Source organism: Salvia hispanica, unplaced genomic scaffold (assembly GCF_023119035.1).
Source record: "Salvia hispanica cultivar TCC Black 2014 unplaced genomic scaffold, UniMelb_Shisp_WGS_1.0 HiC_scaffold_948, whole genome shotgun sequence".
Lineage (NCBI taxonomy): Eukaryota > Viridiplantae > Streptophyta > Magnoliopsida > Lamiales > Lamiaceae > Salvia > Salvia hispanica.
The window spans coordinates 15,281-36,887 of NW_025952741.1; the positions used below are offsets into that span (position 1 = coordinate 15,281).

At 35.3% G+C, this 21,607-nt stretch overlaps 2 protein-coding genes and 1 pseudogene across 2 annotated transcripts; 2 read left to right on the forward strand and 1 right to left on the reverse strand.

Moving 5' to 3' along the window:
* Positions 1-1,624: 1,624 nt before the first annotated feature.
* On the forward strand, positions 1,625-2,062 carry LOC125200386 (auxin-induced protein 15A-like). Its single transcript, XM_048098033.1, has one exon. The coding sequence runs from the start codon at positions 1,700-1,702 to the stop codon at positions 2,060-2,062; it is 363 nt and encodes a 120-aa protein (XP_047953990.1). The 5' UTR covers positions 1,625-1,699.
* Positions 2,063-3,794: 1,732 nt separating this feature from the next.
* On the forward strand, positions 3,795-4,366 carry LOC125200382 (annotated as a pseudogene).
* A 3,514-nt stretch (positions 4,367-7,880) lies between these two features.
* Positions 7,881-15,026, reverse strand: LOC125200387 (pentatricopeptide repeat-containing protein MRL1, chloroplastic-like). The gene is given in 24 exon segments (XM_048098034.1): positions 7,881-7,962; positions 8,767-8,813; positions 8,902-8,994; positions 9,086-9,317; positions 9,575-9,644; positions 9,647-9,658; positions 10,265-10,353; positions 10,457-10,565; positions 11,138-11,224; positions 11,227-11,236; positions 11,470-11,610; positions 11,826-11,990; positions 12,084-12,257; positions 12,362-12,490; positions 12,687-12,802; positions 12,885-12,971; positions 12,974-13,028; positions 13,121-13,146; positions 13,149-13,190; positions 13,303-13,341; positions 13,344-13,520; positions 13,660-13,778; positions 14,115-14,332; positions 14,666-15,026. Coding segments are annotated over 24 exon segments (2,631 nt in total). The 5' UTR covers positions 14,978-15,026.
* Positions 15,027-21,607: the final 6,581 nt, after the last annotated feature.

Sequence of the window (21,607 nt, forward strand, 5' to 3'; positions counted from 1 at the left end):
TTGCAAGGGTTTATATTCAACGTGTATACAAAATTTCTTGCAAATCACTAGTAATTAAATAGTACTCCTAACAACTTCAACCAATTTAATTCGAGATAAAAATATGTATCCACTTGTACCTTAAAAGACACAAACACACACACCCATGTAGATGTGTGTGTGATTAACAGCAAGTGGTGGTATGGCCATATTATAAAATACTCCTAACAGATTACTTATCATGCATGTGACTCTACTAAATATAGGAATTTTAATGATTGATACATTCATGTCTAAATTAATTTGGGCGAAATATTTGACGAAAACAATGGGCCGCTACTTTGAAGTTATTTTTTACCTTCTAAATTGATGTGGTGAAATCTAGTGCATATAATGCAAAAACTAAATAGACTCAAAAGTCAAAACAACTATTCATTCTTGAAATTTGAAAAAAAAAATACTATTTGTCACTGGTAATCGGAGAAAATATTTTGAAAACATATCTAGTGAAGACCTTAACCTCATTGTCACATTATTTAAAATTTATACTGCCACGTATAATTTTTTTTATAAAGCACCAAGAATTAATTCTGCAACATTTAATTTTTCAATTAGTAGATGCATACTATAAAATACATAATAAAGTAAATCAAAACAAAATTTGGTTTCTGTCGACATTACATGAATTGGATCATTGATCCATAGCTGAATACAGATAACCAGAATTTTAGGTTAGTGTTACATACTATATTACAAAATATTTGCATATTGAGAATGAGTCCAACCAATGAATAGTAAAATTTAGGTAATTATAATTACTCAAAAAGGAAATATATTTATTATGTGCTACTTTTGGTTATAGAAATTAGAAAGCATCTACATGCATCCTCTTTTCCTTAGAAGTCTCGGCTCACAATTTTCTGTCAATAGAAATTATTGGGATCCATATCCATCTCACATCGATGAACAAGAAAAATTGCAAATAAAATACTGTACTATAAAGTGTTTCTCTAAATGACCTTGAAACAAAACCGTAAAGACTTTTTGTACATATGGGAACTACTTTTTCAATTACAACCCTACTCTCTTTGTAGAAAAGGAAAAGAATCAATTAGGCTAAAACAATGGGCAGACAAAGAAGGGAGCTAATAAAATCCTGACAAGTTAGGGGATACACTATAATAAAGAGTGATAAAACCTGACCTTAATAATGCATGCAGATGTACCATACCTTGTACTCCACCCAATGGACCCTAATTTGTCCACAAATATTATAATCACCCTTTCTAATTACCACCTTATAATTTCTTTCAAGAGAGGGTCTCTCGCAATGCACGACACATGTCCCTATATTTTTAGCGCGCACGTCCAAGTAATTCTCTGGTCTCAAATACAAGTTAATTACTCTTATATGATGGTCTTATCGATTCGAAAATTGATCACGTGTTACGTAAGTTACGGCAGAAGATTCACATTTATTAGTTGAACGAACCGAATATCAAAGAGAAAGAAAATCAAGCACAAGCACCAAAATATCTGAGGCAGCAAAGCATATGTCACTCATCACATGCACACATATACTTCCCCTATAAATAAGCAATCACTTGAAACTAAGAATCCTATTCTCAACTCCACCAAACACAAGCCAAGAACTTCAAAATTCCTCTCTTTCTCTTCTTTATATTTCTTTCAAGATCATATATATAAGCATACATACCTCATGGGGTTCAGATTCCACACAGTGTTTCACCATGCAAAACACATAGTTCGCGCTCATCATCATTCTCCCTCTTCTTCTTCTTCTTCCTCTTCCTCCTCTTCGTCAGCATCAAAGCTCAAGATTCATGTGCCAAAGGGCCACATTGCTGTTTATGTAGGTGAGAATGATCTGCAGAAAAATCGCTTTGTCGTCCCGATTTCTTACCTGAATCACCCTCTGTTTCAAGACCTGCTGAGGAGCTCAGAAGAAGAATATGGATTTGATCATCCAATGGGAGGCTTAACAATTCCATGCAGTGAGGGAGCATTCAAGAATGTGACTTCTTATTTGAATGAGTTGCAGAGGAGTAGAATCTCCAGCTAGCAAGAATAGTGGTAGTATATTTTTTACCATCAATTTTCAATACTAATTAATTTCTGTATATAGTACTAATAAGTTAAAGAGTATGTTATACAATTTGATGTCACCCGCCATTTGATCTATTCTTGTGGTGAAGCTAGTGACTATCATACCATAATTGTTTGGTGTGTCACTAAAGAAGTGTAATAATAAATGAATGACAAAGTATTATACTATTAATCATTGTTCCAATATTCACAATTTATAGATCTGGAAATTTGCAGAGGGCCATGTTGAAATTAATACTCCTACTCAACTATAGTCTTATAAAGGACTCTTGTTTCCTTAAAAACCAAATCTAATCACAGTGGCAAAGGTAATACATTTCCTATTCTTTACATGATAAAAAATTGTACTCCACTCCATAAGAATAAAAGTGAATAACTTGTTAGTGTAAATTATCCGACTCGTTTTTGTAGAGTAATGTTTACCATAATTGAAATAATATTACAACTTAAAAACCACCAAGTTAAGATCAGACATAATAATACAATAAAATGATTTAATGTGACTAAATACACGTACATGTATCAGTTGTCATTCTTTGCGAATACACAAGCCGTTATTTTCATATTAATATATGACTATTCTTACCGACACAAGCTAAATATAATGAACCAATCAATTGTTGCCGTTATTTTCATATTAGTATATACACTCCTATTATATATTCTTATTTCTGTAGTTTAATAAAGAATAATTCACATATTAATTCGATTTCAGTTACAATTATTTAAAATTTTTTAAAATGGTATACAGTTGGACATCGGGAAGTAGGATACTGGAGTCTGGAGTCCAAGTGATAATTTTCTTAATAATTTTAATCTAATCAATAAGCGGAAAATTTCAAACAATCAAAGTAGTGAACATTTCGGAACTCAGAAATCAACAAATGTAAACATGAAATTATACTTTTGTATATAAAATAAATTTGGACGACCGAAATTATAATTTTATTTATAAAAAACCGAGAAAAGTATAAAATAGTCGCAAATTATATATGAGAATATTCGCATATTAGCAGAGAATTTATATAGTAGAAGAAAATACTACCAATGACTTTAAAGTTGGTCAAATAAAACGCAGTCATCCGTGAATAACAAATAATATCTCCCAACAAGTTGCAATCATATTATATACGAAGATAACAGCCACAAACTCCTGTACCAACAAGGACATGTGCGATGAGAAAAATCAAGATAAAATCATCGGGACTCGATATTTTTATTTAACGCCTAATAAATAATTGAAACCAAAAAAAGCCTAGAACACAAAACCGTGTGCAAAGGCAGAGTTTCAATACCTGTTTTTCCATACCCTCCATAATTGCAGCAGAAGGTTGGCCACATGCTGGTAATTGGATAAATAAATGGACCCATCAAAATATTTTTTTTTTAGTAAATTAAATCATCACAAATGCCAGACCATACCCATACCTTTATTTCAAGAATATACAGTTACAAAAATAAGTAAAAATGATAACTAACTAGAAAGGTGCAAAGTAGGGCTCCCGTACCATGTGATTAAAGATTTATCATTACAAATTTACAACTATTTATTACTACTATATTTCTTTATAAGATTCTATGACAAAAGCCATGTGGTATTGACAATAACGTAGACCCTCTCACTCACATCATATGCATATATATACGCACACATATAACACTTCAACCACTAAAGCAATTCAAGCATAAGCTCGTTTTCTTCCTCTTCCTCGTCGTCATCATCAAATCATCATCTTTTATAGTTTTTACCAGCCCTTTTCTAAACAATGGCTATTCGTTCCTTGATTTCAAATGGGAGGCAATTCTACAAGCTTAATTCGTTCCTCAACAAAAACCAAAGAGATGTGCCTAAGGGCATGTGGCAGTTTATGTGGGAGAAGTTGAGAGGAGAAGGTACGTGGTGCCGTTAGCGTACCTGAATCACCCTTCGTTTCAAGCGCTGCTGAGGCGGGCTGAGGATGAGTTCGCTTCAACCACCCCATGGGAGGTCTCACCATCCCCTGCAGCGAGAACGCGTTCGTTGAAGTAACTTCAAGAATGCAGCAGCTATGGCATGCATGAATCAAGCTAGCAACAGCTTTATTTTACACATTATTTCTGTATATATAGACTCTAATGTCCAAGTCCAACCATTAATAGATGTAGCGTTGTGGACGGACAGGTTCATGTAGTTAGCTAGTACAAGGCCTTGTGGTGAAGCTAGCAATCTTTTGTGTATTACTTTTATCAGCTAAAATGAAGTTCTGCACCCATTTTTTCACGAACTGCATTTTTGAGAAAGAGATGACATCTGATTCAAAATTTAATTATCTACTTTTAGCAGCGTACAACTATACAAGTATACAACAAGATGAAAATCTCATGTTTCATGTCCGTTAATTAACGAAATCGTTTGACAGTTGTACACGTGAGTAGATAAAGAGATGTGATGGAGAAAACATAGGACTATAGTCAGACACAGTTTAGTGGAGAGGGAAGCTTATAAAGAAGTAAAAGCTCTCTAAGCAGATAAGTTTCTGAATTCTGAACAGCCTAGGCTTCTGAGATATCATGGAATTTCTTATTCATAGTGTAAATGTTGGTTGGGAAGATAAGTTATGTCAATGTGGATTCCTTAACCAGCATTCGTTCAGTTGTTCGATAAATATACTCAGATCACAATATCTTCTACCGCATGAGGTGTGAGAAATTAGCAAACACATAGTAATAGTTAACTGCTACAAACTCAAAGACTAAATATTAAAAAGATATGTCAATCAGTCAATCTAGTGATCCAAGGGAGAATTATTTTTGGTTGTGAAATGACTACCATCACTTGTCCACTAGGCATTAAGTAACATGCATGAGCAATAATTTACTCTGCATTGATGGATCTCAGATTCTACACAGAAATGATTCCTTTGAAAGATTTTGAATCAAACGAAGAAGATTTGAAAATCTTTGTATGGAGTTAGGGTTGTTATAGAACTAGTATCCCACAACGGTTATGTGTTCTAGCCAAGCTTAGTCTCTTGTACGCACTACATGTATGTGATTTGTAAATAGTGAAATATACCTACTACTTTCTCTAATATGTCTATATATTTCCACATGTCTATTTTATTGTTCTACAAGGGTAAAAAGAAATTAAAGAAAAATTGCATATATTTCTACAATGTTGTTCAACTTTATGAATATATGTTGTTCATCTTTATGAATATTCATCAAGATGGGTTTTTAAAGACCGGTCACTGCACATTGTTAAAAATGATGAATTAAGTAAAACTTCTATGTGAACAATTCAACGTACTGCTTGATTTTCATCCTGTAAGCCTGTAACATTGTGATTGTGGGAGAGGTGGAGGTCAATTTCATTAATCATAATAATTCTAGCAAGATAACTAGTATAATAACATCATGTCATAACAAAGATGATATCCAGAAGATGACCAGAGTGGGAAATCAATAAAAAACTGATCCCTGGGATAGATCTATTTAATTCAAATGCAGCCCAGAAGTGGAAAACAGTGTGCAATGCAAAGTAGTATTCAAGTACTGTTTCGGAATAAATAAAAAATGCATCCCCATATCTTCCATAACAGCTGCAACAATATCTTGGCACATGCCGGAAGGTGAATAATTTCACCAGGACCCATCAAAACTAAATCCAACAAAGAATAAATCAAATCATCAAAAGATTTCAAAGTGCCAGAGTACATACCCATATAAACTGCTCTCTTATTATTCTGTTATATATTTGCCCATCATTTCAGGACCTGCAATAAAAACAGAACTCATTTGTGATAACTTTCTAAACCATGTCATATATGTGGATAAGCCATTTCTTTTTTCCACATCTCTACCCTGATTTTCATAACATTAAGTCATGTGCTCCTTGGTAATGAACCCCCCTCCAGATTATCAGGCATCAGTCCTCAACCTCCAAACTGCAACTATAATTATACATATGTATTCTCTATATTTATGCATGTATATAACAAACTTCAAAACTTAAAGTTGCAACACTTGAGAAAAAATCTTATTGTGATTAAAGAATCAAAAGAGAGCTTTACAATTCTTTTTTTCATAGCAAAATCCATGGCTATTCGTTGGATGTCATTGATATCAAATGCTAAGCTTAGATTACCACAAGCTCCAAGCCCTCCTCCATAGAAACCAAACCAACGTGCCAAAGGGCATTTAGCAGTTTATGTGAGACGTTCAGAAGAAAAGATATGTGGTTATTTCATACCTGAACCATCCTTCATTTTCAAGGCTTGTTGCACCGAGCAGAGGAAAAGTTTGGCTAATCACCCACGGGACGCTAACAATTCCATGCAGTGAGAATGCCTTTCTTGAACTAACTTCGAGGATGGATTGTTATGATGCAAGAAACAAATGAAGAGCAGAAGCCTACAATTTTTACAATGTATTTTTGTGCTTTTGTTTTCATAGAATAGCTTTTAGGAGTATAGATTCATGTATTGGCGATCCACTCACATACAGACAGCCATAGAGAAAAAGAAACAATCTTCTTTTCATTCAAACAAAATTTCACATTTCATCCTTAATCAGTTTTTGGATCTTTCAACTTGCAGTCTGCACAACAAATATTATTACCAAGTTATGGGCTTCATTTTCTCATATGAAGTGAAACAACTTATGGATTTCAATATCCATCCACGACTAATATCAAGTAGATTTGAAAATTTTAAATCACTTCAGGCAAGAAACCATTTAAAAAGAAGGCAGAGGGAGCTAGGTTCTCGTTTTGAGATAGGCAGCCCACGACAGTCCCATGCAACAAGGTTGAATTTTATGAAACTATGAATAAGATTCAGTGCTTCACAATATTAACAACTGAGCCCTATCATCATTCAACAATATCCGCAAACCCCTGGAAAACAAAAGGGCAATAAAGTACCCTACATTTTTAATGTGCAAAATTATCATATGTGCAAATAAGAGACAGAACTAAGAATTTTGTACCTGCTGTGAGGAATGAGCTTTCCCTGCTACCTTCCAGTCGTCATCTCAAAGATGAACATTAGCATTCTCAACCTTATGCTTCTTAGATTTTCAAGAAATCAAAACCAAACAAATCACAAATCCTTCATTCAGACACAATTTTCTTTACAGTAGCCTGTTCATTCATCATTATACACTCTACCAACAACCAGAAGTTGAAAATAAATGCTATGTCTAAAGTCTGAAATCCTGGTAGAAATACAGCAGATATATATATCATACAAAACGAGTAAGGTCTACATTGTGAATCAAGGACTTATAGAGCCCTTATATACAGCAGATAGTAGTCTACTGACTCTATATTCATCTCACATTATTGCTGCTATACAATTCAAATTTATATTACTAAATTCCCCAGAATATAGAAACCAATAGCACAAAGCTGCATCACTCTGACCAGCACAAAACCATCTGCATAATCTACAGTCTAGGGCAGCTACTGCATGTTCAGAAAATTGCAAGGTTTCTCAGCCAGCACATGGAGACAATCTTGGAAAAATCTCCATTTCCCTTACAATTCTCACTCTTTTTGAACTAAAGTTGTGCTGATCTTTCTAGAAAAAACTTCCACTACATCAATAGTGTTAGCCATCTGCACAGAAGAACTGCATCAAAGCTGTGGACCTTATTCCCAGCGACAAGTGAACGGTTCTGATTTACGTCTTTGGCGTTTATGCAAGCTAGATTTGCTAGGGGTGAGCTAAGTTCCATTTTTTTCATTGAAAGGGCTTAGCTTTGTGGAAACCACTTTCTTATGGTAATGCCATTTATGCGGATCTTTCCATAAGATCCGTTTCCTTGATAGATAGCCCAAGTCTCCTCAATAGTGCTGCAACTTCTTGGCTTACCCTATTGAGCAAATAGAACATGTTCAGAATATTTTAAGTTTACAAGAACAGCCAAACAAATATTCATAATTGACAATAATAATAATAGGGTCTTTAGAGTTCAGCTAGAAAATCTAGACAACTTTTAAAGATAAATTTTCTTGTCTTATCCTTAAAGTAGTATACTACTAGATTTTCATCTATGGTTACAATCTTAAACATAGCATAATTTGCATACATATTTTTTCCACTTAGGAGAATTTTTCACTTCCTCATAACAGACTTTGTCATTGTAGCTTCTTTGGTTACTTATACCAATGAAATTTACATATGCCATCACAATACATTCATACATTGAACTTCATGTCCAACTAGGAAATAGTATCTTCTCACCTGCCAGCCATATTAATCTCCCCTGCCCCGCAGAAGTTTGAATTTGTGCCTTTTCTCCAATAGAATATTTAAATTGGGAGCCTTAACACCTGTTGAAGATCAATACGAAAGTGATACATAAAAAAAAAAGAATGGTCCAAAATATAAGAAGCAACAACATTAGCTCCTCTTTCTTGCTACAAACAAAGTATAGCCTCATATTTCGGGGCTTTTCCCCATTATGTGCCTAGAGACAGATGCATCTCATGTTTTTAAACAGTATCTATTTTTTCTTTCAGAATGTCCTAAAAGTACTGAACCTGGTGAGACATTAATCACACAACGGTAGTTCAAGTTACTTTTTCAATACTAGATGCAGAATGCCCAATCGTTGATAAGAAAATTTATTTAGAAATACTATAGAAGTAATTAAATGAATAAGAAAAGTTGGTACCAGCAGCCAAGCGTGCTTGAGACCTTTTTGAACTGTAAGAGGTACACCTAGCCAACATAACACAACTCAGTTTAGAGTAAGGGAAACAAGTCTTATCAGGTAGGGGAAGAAAATTGCTGAAGTTTATTAGCTCACCGCAGCTGTGTGAACCTGAAAATTTCTCAAATCAACAACTATGAGGCTGTCTTTCATAGAGGTTAATGGTATAACTCCAAGAGAAGTAGCTTCCTGAGAAATCAGAAAATAATTGTGAAGTCAGTACGATAATTTTTGAAGAATTGACAAAAAGATAAAAAGTTCTTGGAAGCTGTTGACATACCTCAACCAAAGAAAAAGCGCGAGGATCATATTCCCCAAAGCCATTAATCAAGGAACACAAGTTTGCACCTTTTGATGGGCCACTATTATATCCAAGATTCTCAATGAGTCTATTTCGCACAGATATATCATGAGGCAACTTAAGGCAACCCAAAACAAGTGAAAGTTCATCCATCCTAGGTGCTACACCAGCTACAATTGTTTCCCTATACACCATTAGGGCCAAGGATGTCCTGTGGAAGTATAGCCATATATCATAAATCAGATCTTCCTACCCAGAATAACCAAGAGATTGACATGAAATGATAAGGTTAGTGAACGTGTATTTCCAGTCACGAAGCCAAATTAGTGCTTAACAATGTTAATTTTAACTGCTACAGTACAAGATATAACATCTTAATGAAGCCTTTTATGCGATGGGCATTTTCCCACAAAGATAAAAGTGTACATAAACACTAAAAAATAGTGATGAAAATGCAAGAATGAGTACCATTTACTATTAAGCTGAACTGAGGTGAAAGATAGAACAGGCTCGCCAGCTGAGCAATCGGCTTGGAACTCCGTAGGCACATAGCTAAATAAAGATAACTCCATCAGCAAACTGATGAAACAAACAGTATAAGATCCACAAAGGGAACAATGATTTACCTAATTAAAAGAGCCGAAATAAAATACTTCAATTTTTTATCATCACTAATAGGCTAAGGCAATGGGGAAGGGTGGTTGAGCTTAGCATTGAGTGTAGCCTAAGTTTGTAGCAAAAGCTATAGCTACAGTAAAATTCCATCTCAAGTACTGCTTAAAGTGGTTGCCGAATAGCTTCAAGGAACTTATGAAATCTAATATAGCTAAAATTCTTTAGCTTATAAGAACGGACACTTTATAAGAGACTTAATGAATCTTAATCAATTTGATATATTTTTCACTTACATATAGGCAGCAGTGAGTGTGGACAGCTATTAGACACAGCATTATTTAACATGTTCAACAAAATGTAAAGTAACAATAAAGATATGGAGTAAACATTAGCAGTGCTAATACATTGTGTTCTTAAGGGTTCCTTAAACTTTTCAATGAATAAAGATCACACAGAAGCACCACGGTTGCCTGATCGTATGACTAATGTTTTCTCCATGTTTCTTGATGCACAACTAGAGAAGTGGAAAGCCTATTTAATCACCTATGAGACATCGGCACATTACAAGGTTTAGAGCAACAGAATCCTGTTTTGCTTGAGAAAAAAGCTTGAGGCCAGCTTCTAGGGTCATCCTTTCTGGTAAGAGTTGTAACAGTATATGAGAGAAGATCATGCCACATGAAAACTTATTATTATTATAGAAAACTGCATGAACATACAAAGAAAGGTAATTACTTTTCACTTGCCACTAAAAGAACAGAGTAAGTTATGATGTTTGGGCATACACCAGTGCTCTTCATCTCAGATAAGATTTCCAAGGCCTTTTGCAGTTGATCTGCATCACCTGCAGGAGAGAGGAATGAAGGATTTCATAAACACCAACACATATAGATGGTTTCAGACTAGAACAAAATTGAATATATCAATGGCCAAATCATGAGTACAAGTAACATATGGATATCATGAAATGAAAGCCGCAAAGAAAAAGTAACTAAAGAAAAATTGACATCCAAATCAGGAGATGAATAAATCTGAGAGAGTATTTGTTTTGATCATTGGACTTGCAAGCCTCTTTTGTTCTTAAATATAGTAAGTTAAGTAATTGAGCTTTTTCCTAACAATATTTGATCAGCGTAAAAAGAGTCAACCACGGTTCACAAGATGAAACTGAAGACTCCTCCTGAGACAGTAAGATATGGATGCCATAAAGGAGCTAAAAGATTTAAAGAGCATTGATGGAATACTAGCACCTAAAGCTGGACTCATATGGACGGTACAATATCAAGTCACCATTATTTGACGTGGTTAGAGTCAACAAGCTTGTGCATATTACTACGAAATCAGACAATTAAAGAAAAACTAAATATGCATCGAACACTGGTAAAGTTGCTCGTGAGACAATGGTGATTAACTTACACAAAGCAGTTATCAAAGCATTCATTAGTGACACTCCAGGTTTCAGAGTAGACCTCTTAATGTCCTCATACAGTTCCAGCGCCTTTGCCAATCTCTAGCCTAAATACATATAGGAAGCAAGTTATACCTTCTGGAAATTGATAAAAGTTAGGAGATATCTTGTTCATGAATATGCATATACATTTTTGCAACTGACTTCTTGTTGAGATTTAAAATCCAAAATGAAAATCAAGAAGTGTAGAAATTATATTTTGCCTGTGTTTTATTTATCAAAATAAAAGGCAATTCCACATTGCTAGAAAATGTTTTAAACGTGATTAGTAAGTCAATACTTTGCTGCATGCTCCCATCAAGGAGCTATATGATATGATCCCAACATGCATTCCCTTAGCCCTAGCTTCTTGTAGAATTTCAAATGCAGCATCCACTTTCCCAGCATGCCCTGCTACATCTATCAATGCGCTGATAAACATCTGGATTACATAAGTGAAACCAAGTAAGATACAGTTTTACATTAGTATGGAAAAAGTAAAAAAAAAAAAGATTAAAAAAAAACTGTTATTTTATTGACAACTGAATGCATCAGGGAACAAAAAAATTATAAGAGGTCCCATCTTGCTTAAATAGAAAGGACAAGGTAAATACAATTCTTCGTATGTGAAGAATTACAGAATTTTAGTATTTCTACCTCATCAGGAGCGACACCTTTCCGGATCATGTCGTCATATACACTACAAGCAAACTCCCAATCACCACGATGACTGCAGCTATTCACAGCAATAGTGTAAAGCTCAGCAGTGCCACGGATATCATACTGATGAATCATATTGTACACCTCTCTGGCTCGATCAATCTACAAAAGTTCACTCTCTCAGTATTCAAATAAACAAGATGCGGAACAAAAATCAAGCAAATGATGGATTCAAAGAGCTAGTAGATAAAGCACCTGTCCAGCACTAGCACATGCCTTCATCAGAGCACCTACAGTGACATGATCAGGGTCTATTGGTTGTAACTCTGCTCTCATTTCAGCTAACACGCCAAATGCACGGTCAACTGCTCCTGATTGACCACATGCAGTGATAAGCGCATTGAAAACTACTCGGTCTGGCTTTACATTCTACCATGAGTAATGTCAAGTTAGACACTGATATGCACAGAATAAGCAAATTACCATAACACTATATATAAATTTTTATACAAGAAATGGAAAGTGCATATCACCTTTGATCTGAGTATTCCGTAGGCCCCGAACGCCTTAGCAACTTGCCCTGCTTTTGCGCAACCATCAATGAGTGCACCATATGTGTGAAGATTTGGTTCAACTCCACCATTTACCATTTCATGGAAAACCTGAAAGTTCAATAAATATTAGAGGACCCGATTTTGAATATATGTCCTGGGTCTAACTAAACAGGACATTCACGAACCTAAAAGGAAGGAAGAAAATTATTTTGACTAGAGATTTTAACTCTGAACAATATTTGTATCATTTTACCAGTAAATAAGAAGGGAAGAGAACATTGTGTACGCATTCATTTCAGTGTACCTTGAACATCGTATCCACTTTACCACTTTTAGCACAAGTCGATATTAACGTTGTGTATAGTTTGCAGTCAGCATTTAATGCAGCTTCCTGAACAAGTTGTAGAATCTGAAAGGCACCTACACAGAAGACAACTGGGTGAATGAACCTGAAAATTATATTGCATAATTACTGGCATATACCTGGATAGAGAGAGAGTACCTTCTGAATCTTGAGAGCTTGCACAAACAGACATAAGCATATTAAATGTGCTCAGAGTGGGATTTCGTATAAGCCTGGTAAACGAAATGCCACCTTGACTGCCTTCTGGCGTTTGCAGACATCAAAAAATCTGGAGTGGTAAATCTGATGCCATGATACAGCCAACAGTCAAATATTTATAATTTTATATTTGCATGCACATATTAAGTAATGGAAATCAGCAAATGCAAGCCTGCCTTATCCATATCAAATGAACCATTTCGTCCATATCTTCAAGCAACTCAATGCATTCATTTAACCTGCAATATAAGAAATCGCAACCAGGTAGGCTTGATATGAACTTATTAAGATGTTTTCAATACATAATGTATAGACAGGGTTTACCGGATCATTAACATAAAGGAATTACCTCCCTTTCCCCTCAGGAGTTGCTCGTAAACACGTAATTGCCACAAGGATTATGATTGTTGTTTTCATGTTTCTGCTCGGGATCAAAAGAGGGAGGCAAGTGTTTGGTTCCATCTGTATGCGAAATCTGTTTTTCCGTTTTCCTTGATCTCCTCTGGTTTCTTGAGTCCTTCTTGTAGAGAAAGACCTGACCATAATATCTCGTAGGCCTTTCCTCTTCAAGCTTCTCTGAAAAGACAAAAAACTTCTGTTTCAGGTAAGCATAAAAAAAAAAATATCATATAATATCCAGATAATCCTGCAACCAACAGATAAAACATTAATGTCTATATCACCTATAGGTAAGACAACATTTGTCCAGTAAGACCTGATCCCCCACCCATGTTACGAAGGGATGAATAGCAGCTGAAACTTTGAAGGGTAGCGCAAGACGGCAACTCTTCCAAATTATCCAACTTCTCCAAAGAAGTCCGAACCGGTGCAGCTCTCACGTGGAGAGTTTAAAAATGTGGTCCAAGTTGTTCCCATCACTTTCCCCCAAAATTTGTAAGATTTAGCCACCAACTTTATCCGTTTCTTCTTGCATTTGATCTGCTAAAGATGCACAAACACCCAAATTCGTCTGTGTTATTGGAACTGACAAATCGTAAGCAACTGAATGGGAGAGTCATGTGCATTTTGTTGCACTTCACAACTTCATCAACAAATGCTTGGAAATCATATTCAGAAACAACAGACGGCAAGATGATGATATCTCCAGAGCCTCAGATGCCAATGACGTTAAGCAACCGTTAACTGCTGGAGCCTGCTGCTTAATTAAACTCTTCTGGTGCCTCTACAACGAGAGCACCTCCAGGAATCACATTAGCTTCTCCAAAATTGATGTCAGCGCCATTATTTTCTCTAGTTTCCTTCTTAGAATATTGATTTATGTCAGTGGATTCTTCTTCCCCAAACGTAGGTGCTTTGCATCTGTGAGAATCCAGGCGGTCACAAAATTTTTTCTGCTCTGATAGAGCTAGGGTTAGCCGTCCTGACATCTACAAATTGTAAGCAGATGATCTTAGTTAATGATGGAATAAACATAACACAAAAACACGAATTTCAAGGTCAATGTCTAGTATACTAGCAATCAAACATCAGTTAGATGCTACAGGAAGAATTGGAGACTGCTACACGAATTTTTAGTTAGTAAGTACTCCATACACATTATAGTAGTAATTCGGTACTCTTTCGATAAACTCTCTCCATGAACATGAATACACGACATTCAATCCATTATTCATCAAACTTTCTCACTTTAACGAATTTTACGGAGACAATTCCACATGAAGAATTCCAGAGCTGCACAATGTAGATTGTGGGTTTTAAACTGATTGATATCGAGCTTTTTCCCTTTTATAAGCGAGATACACAACAGCTGCAGCAGAGACGGTTGCGACCGCCGTGGCCACGACGACAATCGACTGCGAGTCGAGCGACGCTCTGAAGAGAAACTTACCGCAACCAGGCTCGGATTTCGGCCATAATTTCCTGCATCTCCGCCGCGGCAACCGGATATTGCGTCCGTTTCCGATGAACTCGCTGCGGAGGAGTCCGACGGCTCGAGAAGAGAGAGGCGAAAAAACAGGAGAGCATGTGATTAATGAAATTGCTTGCGGAGCCAAAGATAAGCTCGACTCCATTGATTTCTAGAGAGAGAGGGTTTGTATGGAATTTGAGTGTTGTATTCTAACTATACATTTGAGGATAGAGTGGAAGTGGACGAGCGGAGTTCATATAATCAAGGTAGCAACGATGATGCTTGCGTTTTACAGTTCTGTACAATTTGTACTGCGCGAGGATAAGTTGTTTACTTTTGACTGACGCGATTTTAGAATAACCGCCGCGGAATAGGAGGTGAGTGAACTGGAGAGAATTGGGCTGATGTTTTATATTTAAGTATTTCGATGAACAAAATCTGAATAACTATCGTTGGTGTCTCTAATTAGATAATTACCCGCGCTTTTGCAGTTAGTTGTATATTTAGAGCCTTGTATTTAATTATGATGAAATTAAAATGAAAATGAAAATGAAAATGAAAATGAAAATGATATTTTCTTTATTATATTTTTATTTATTTTTTCTTTCATTTCCTCTTATTAAAAAATGAATAATATAAAAATGTAAATTTACATTTTATCATACCAAGAAGGAATGAAAATGATATTCTTTTTATTATATTTTTATTTATTTTTTCTTTCATTTCATCTTATTAAAAAATGAATAATATAAAAGTGTAAATTTACATTTTATCATACCAATAAGGATAACATCTCTCATTACTACTATAGTACTTACAATAATACTACTATAAGAGATGTAACATGCTATCACATATGATAGGATTGGTATAACATCTCTCATTACTACTATAGTACTTACAATAATACTACTATAAGAGATGTAACATGCTATCACATATGATAGGATGTTTACCTCTTTTTACATATTAAAAGAGCACCATCGTTAATTCGTTTAATTCATTTAATACGTTCAACAAAGTACATGAAAAGTTGTAGTACCAAATACAACAAAAGGTAAAACAATTCCTATTACAATAATAAAAATGACTCAATAGGTTAAAGTTTTATCACAACATTTAAAAGTATCACCTTAGATCATCTACAATCCATCAAGTGGTTGTGGTACCGCGACATGGATGGGACAGGGCACAACACAGGCTGCGGGTTGTGGGTGGCCAGATCCGGGTGGGAGGGAGGCCGAGGGTTTGGAGGGGCGATGGGCGCCCATGCGGCGTGGCGTGCATGGTCGCACGGGTTGTGGGTGCCCGGGACGCATCACACCCTATTTTTTTCTATTTTTTTTATTCCATAATTTGTTATAAATACTTCTTTGGCTTTCTATTGGTTTATACAACTTCATATTCTAAATTAATTCATCTTCAATGGATTTATTCAACTACGACCGACGAGAGGAGATGGAGTGATGGACGAGTTCGTGAGCAGCCAAAATTGGCAAATGCTGGCCAACCCAGTTGCTCCTAGTCCGGCTACGGTTTCCAACAACAGCGAGCAGAACGATTTGTCGCCGGATGATTATGACATCGGTGAGATGGTGACAATCGGCCCTAGAAGGGTAAGGGCAAGGGCAAGAAGGCGGCGACTAATGGCATTGGATCTCGGAAGTATAGCCCCGAGGAGATGTCATTCTTGGCAATGGTCCACATTGATGTCTCCGAAGACCCCATCATCGGCAACTCCCAAAAGTATCGAGTGTTGTGGGATCGGGTCACTGAAAATACAACGCTCAATGGCAAAAAAGCACGATCGAGCGTTAATACAAGATGCTCCGGAAGCACTAGGGCCGAGTTCTGAAGGACCTGATGAAGTGGAACGGTAAGTACATGATACATTAACGCGGTGAGGATGTGGCCGAGCGGGCATAGAGAGATCGACCTCATAAGCAAGGTGAACGACGCCTTCTTTGCGGATGGAAGAAGGTTTTTAAGTACTATGAGGTCTGGAAGCTTCTATTGAAGAGCCTCAAATTCAACGGAGGGGCTGAGGAGGGAAGTAGTGCATCGTAGAGAACCAAAGTCTCCGCTAACGTAGAATACTCTATAAGCGATGGAGTTTGTACCATCGACCTCAACATGCCCGACGAGGAGCCCGACATGTCATATCATGGCAGTGATGGCACTCATAGCCGTCCGATGGGAAGTGAAGCGGTGAAGAGGAAAGCGAAGGGGAAGAGCACTACGAGTCAATGTAGTATGTCGTGCCGCCACCAAACCCCTCGTTGGATAAGATGTCTGACTCTATGAGCTCCATGAGTCTAACACTACAAATCAGCCATATGAAGGAGTTGCTAGTGGAGGATAAGTCAGTAATGTCGGAGATCGAACTTGAGATGCTCAATGACATGATCGACACCCTTCCCGTCACTATTAAGAAGTATATTTTTTTTCTTTTTTTGTATTTTAAAATTTTAAGATTTGTAATTTTTTTATTTTTTAAGATTTTTAATTTATAGGATTTGTAAATTTTTTTTATTTTTGTAATGAATGACGAATTTTTCGTATCATAATTATTCATCATTTTTTATTTTATAATTAAAATAGTGAATAGTGTAAATTAATATTTATGGCCAGGAGGGGCGGCGTAAGAAAAGTGATCAGAGTTATGGACTGGCTCAAATTATTTGGCTTACTATAAAATCTTAGATTTTATCAAGCTAACATGTGTACCATTTTTACGTGTTACTATGGCTAGCACCATAAGTAGAGGTGTCAAGTGGGCCGGGCCGGACAGCCCGGCCCGGACCCGGTTAGGCCCGATGACATTTAGGCACAGCTCGGCCCAGGCCCATGTCTAGAACGGTTTGGGCCGGGCCTGGGTTTTGGGTTGCATAGATGAGCCCGGCCAAGCCCAAGCCCAGTTAATAAGTGGGCCGGTCCTGGGCCAGGCCGGCCCTAGGCCAACTTACATATGTTAATTGTATTATTGGGTAGAGTTAAAAAGATGTGATTTATTGTCAAATTACTCAAAATATATTGAAATAGTAGTAGTAGTATATATAGGCACATAAATACATTTCCCACAAATTTAGTATCTATATAAATATATAAAGCCACAGTTTTTTTGGGGGGAAATTTTGGGGGAAATCAGATAGGATTTCCCTAATTTATAATACTCAACATCCAACAAATATATTAACCAATGGTTAAAAGAATCACTTCTAAAAAAGATGTCAATTAGTCAAATCACACTTTTTTTAACCATCGGAACAAATAAGATTAAGAGTTCTCTCTCTCAATTTGTTTTATTGAGCAATGAGATTATGCCATTTGTTACAATTTCATAGGTCAATAAATATTTTATTTATTATTCAAATATCTTTATATATTAAATAAAATAAATAAAAAAAATTATACTAAAATTCATATTTTTTCATCCTCTACGATTTGAGATTACATTTGCTATAGTTTTATTCAAAAAAAATATCTATTTCTCTCAACATGTAATATTACTTCAATTTGAGAATGACATGTTCTTTATTTCCCAAAATTTTAATACTTCACATCCAACTAAAACAATTAACCAGTGATTACAAATATTACTTCAAAAAAAACCGCTTTTTATGTATTTTGACCAATTAATAATTAGTAGTAGTTTTCGATTTTCAAAGAAATCGAATTGATATTTGCACAGCTGCCAACTCACACTTCCATTTATTTACCAATAGATTAAATGACACCACACTTTTTATGCATTGAAACCGATGGTTAAAAGCATTTTACTTGGCTGTAAAGCAGATTATATCACATCATTTGCATATACACATCAACTGAACGTAGATACAACAATTGCAAAGAGAGTATTCCCCCCCCCCCTAAAAGAAGAGAGGGTTTTCCCTCCCTCCGAATAGAGCATTTTTCTTGGAGCCAAAAAATAGGGGGAAAATAAAATGATGAATTTGAATTATACAGAATCTTCTCTATAAATACCAGTTACATTTCCTCACAAATTATAAACAGCAGGTTCTTATTTCTCTCTCTACACTCTTAATGTTACTTTTATATCTCTCTTATTTTCATTTATCTAGGTTCTTATTTCTCTCTCTACACTGTTTAATGTTAGTTTTAGATCTCTCTTATTTTCATTTATCTCGAATAATTCTCTGTTGATGTTAACCATTTATTTATATTTTGCAGATAATTAAGGTATGTGAACACATTATCCAATATTTTTATTTAGATAAGCTTACCTTTTATTGTGTTTTAATTTATTATTTCTATGTTTTACTATACCTGAATGTATTCACATATATAGAGCCGACCTCAAGAACAAGTTATTCGTGCCTATTTCCTAGTTTAGTTCTAGTCTCCACTCATTTCATCGCCGCGCAAGACTTGACACGGACATTCGCCGATGGTTCTCACAAATTTTCGCTGTCATTTTTGTTGTAACATCAGTTTCGCTGAAAAATTGAAACAATTTTGTTTGTTGCTATACACCTGTTTTTGTCATTTTCTGTTTTGATAACTCATTGATTCGCACTTTATTTATATTACTAAGTGAAGTTTATGTCCCGCTGATATCCTCGGTTTATGTTATCTCTTTTCGCTTTTAGCTTTTCGTTTTCGTTTTTCGTTGACTCGCTGAAAGTTAATCTTATATTTCTAAATTTTTATTTTTGTTCTGGGTTTGTTGTTGGAGGCCAGACGGTATTGCAACAGCGGAGATGTTTGATCGCGTTTTTGAAGTTGAAGTTCTATATTTAAATTTTCTGATGCTTAATGCCAGTAAAGTGATTATGGGTTATTAAAAAGTTGAGATAATTTTTTTAAATTCAAGATGTAGATCTGATTTCATTTTAGTTTCCAGATCTATTTTCTCGTTTTGCTTTTCAATTTTGCTCTCGTGCTTGATTAGCGGACGGTTGCCGGTATTAGAATCGTTCGTCGCGCTATGTCAAAGATATTTTCTCAACATATTATTTTTGCTGAGAGTCGGCCGGACCGAATAAAATTTAATTGATTCTTTTCCTTTCTTACTACCTATTCGGTTATTAATATATCTATACATTTGCAACAACACAGTATGACACGTTCGATATTGATGACTACGATAAATTCCGATATTTTTCTTGTTGAGCGTTGTCTATATAGTTTATTAATTCAAATTTTGCGCTTGCTATAGTTTCGACCACAAAAAATCCTAGTAAGCTTAGAACTCCCATCATTCCCATCATCTGTCATCTCACTCATCTCGTCTCTCTTCTTTCTGTCTCACTGTGTCGTCTCTTCCTCCTCTGTATCTCACTGTCTGTCTCTCTCTTCTCTCTCTGTCTTCATCTTTCTTCTGTCTTGTCTCTCTGTCTTGTTCGTCTTTCAGTGTTTGTGTCTTCACTGGGTCACTCAATTTGGTGTTTGTTTCGTACTTTTATATATTTAAAAGTGGAAATGAGTAAATGACACCATATATAAATGATTTGTTGTTATAATCTTCACTATCTTATAGTTTTCTTTCATTACTTCAATTTTAAATTACATTTTATGTTTATGTTTAATAAATTAATTAGATTAATTTTGTAAATATTTTATTTGTTATATAATATGGATAATATAAAATTGTAAATATAGATAAACTATATAAATAATTTGTTACGTAAAAATCATATTATAGTATAAATAAATGCAAGAAAATTAGCATATAACGACGTATAAAAAAAATTCAAATCTTATTATATCATTAATTCATTATACTATCTACAAATTCTCAAATACTTTCTACCATCTCCAAACAAGTATTTATAGTTGTAGGAGTATATAAAATGTCCAAAAACCGGTTGAAGTACAAGTAAATGAATAGTTGAGGACCCCACAGAGCTGTAAATTCAATTGTCATTATTACTTTCTATTTCTCTCCCTTTTCTCCCCCTCCCCCATCCTTTCATCTTTCTGTAAAAGTATTGTAAAAGGTGCAGCACGAAGACACGGACAACCATGGTGGAAGTTCTGGACCAACACCGGCCAAACTCCCGCACCTAGGTCCTTCCCTAGATCAAGAATGGTGAGTTTGTCTCATCTATATAATCTATATAAATCTATATAATCTATATATCTATATTATTATTATTATTATTATTATTATTATTATTATTATTATTATTATTATTATTATTATTATTATTATTATTATTATTATCATTATCTATATAAAGTTAGTGTTCTTTTGGGGGAAAATCATGTGAAGTTTTGGGAGCTTGCTCATCTCTACTGAGCAAGAAGTTTGATCGATTGTTGTGAGAGCTCATTCCATGTGCGACCAGGACATCCAAAAATTCTGCAATTCGTCTTCTCAAAACAATTAAGTTGTCCAAAAATATTGAACTTTTGATTTGGCAGCGTCTACTTCCTATTCCATTCTTTCGCATCGCAAAAATATACTTAATTTTGTTCTTCGCTTTTTGTGATTGCCGCCCACTTTCTGTAATCTCCCTAAATTTGATTATTTGCAATATTTGCTGAGAAACTAAGAATCGACTGAGAATACGCTCCAATTTCTTTTGATTTCTTTTTTAATTCAGGAACTCATCTTCATAATCTTTCTTCGGCATTATTTTCTGCTCAGACGACAATTCCTCATTCTTTCTACAAAACACAAAAACTGCTCTGAATTTCTTGCACAATCCAATTTACCCAAATTTGGAATTTAGTTGCCCTCCACCAGACTCTATACCCATTTTTTTCTCTTCAAGTTTTTAGTTTATGAGCTTTGATTTTGAATTCTACTTCCCAAAAACTTTCC

Bases quoted from the DNA above. Each gene is read 5' to 3' on its own strand.
- LOC125200386 (XM_048098033.1), top strand. From the start codon at position 1,700: ATGGGGTTCAGATTCCACACAGTGTTTCACCATGCAAAACACATAGTT.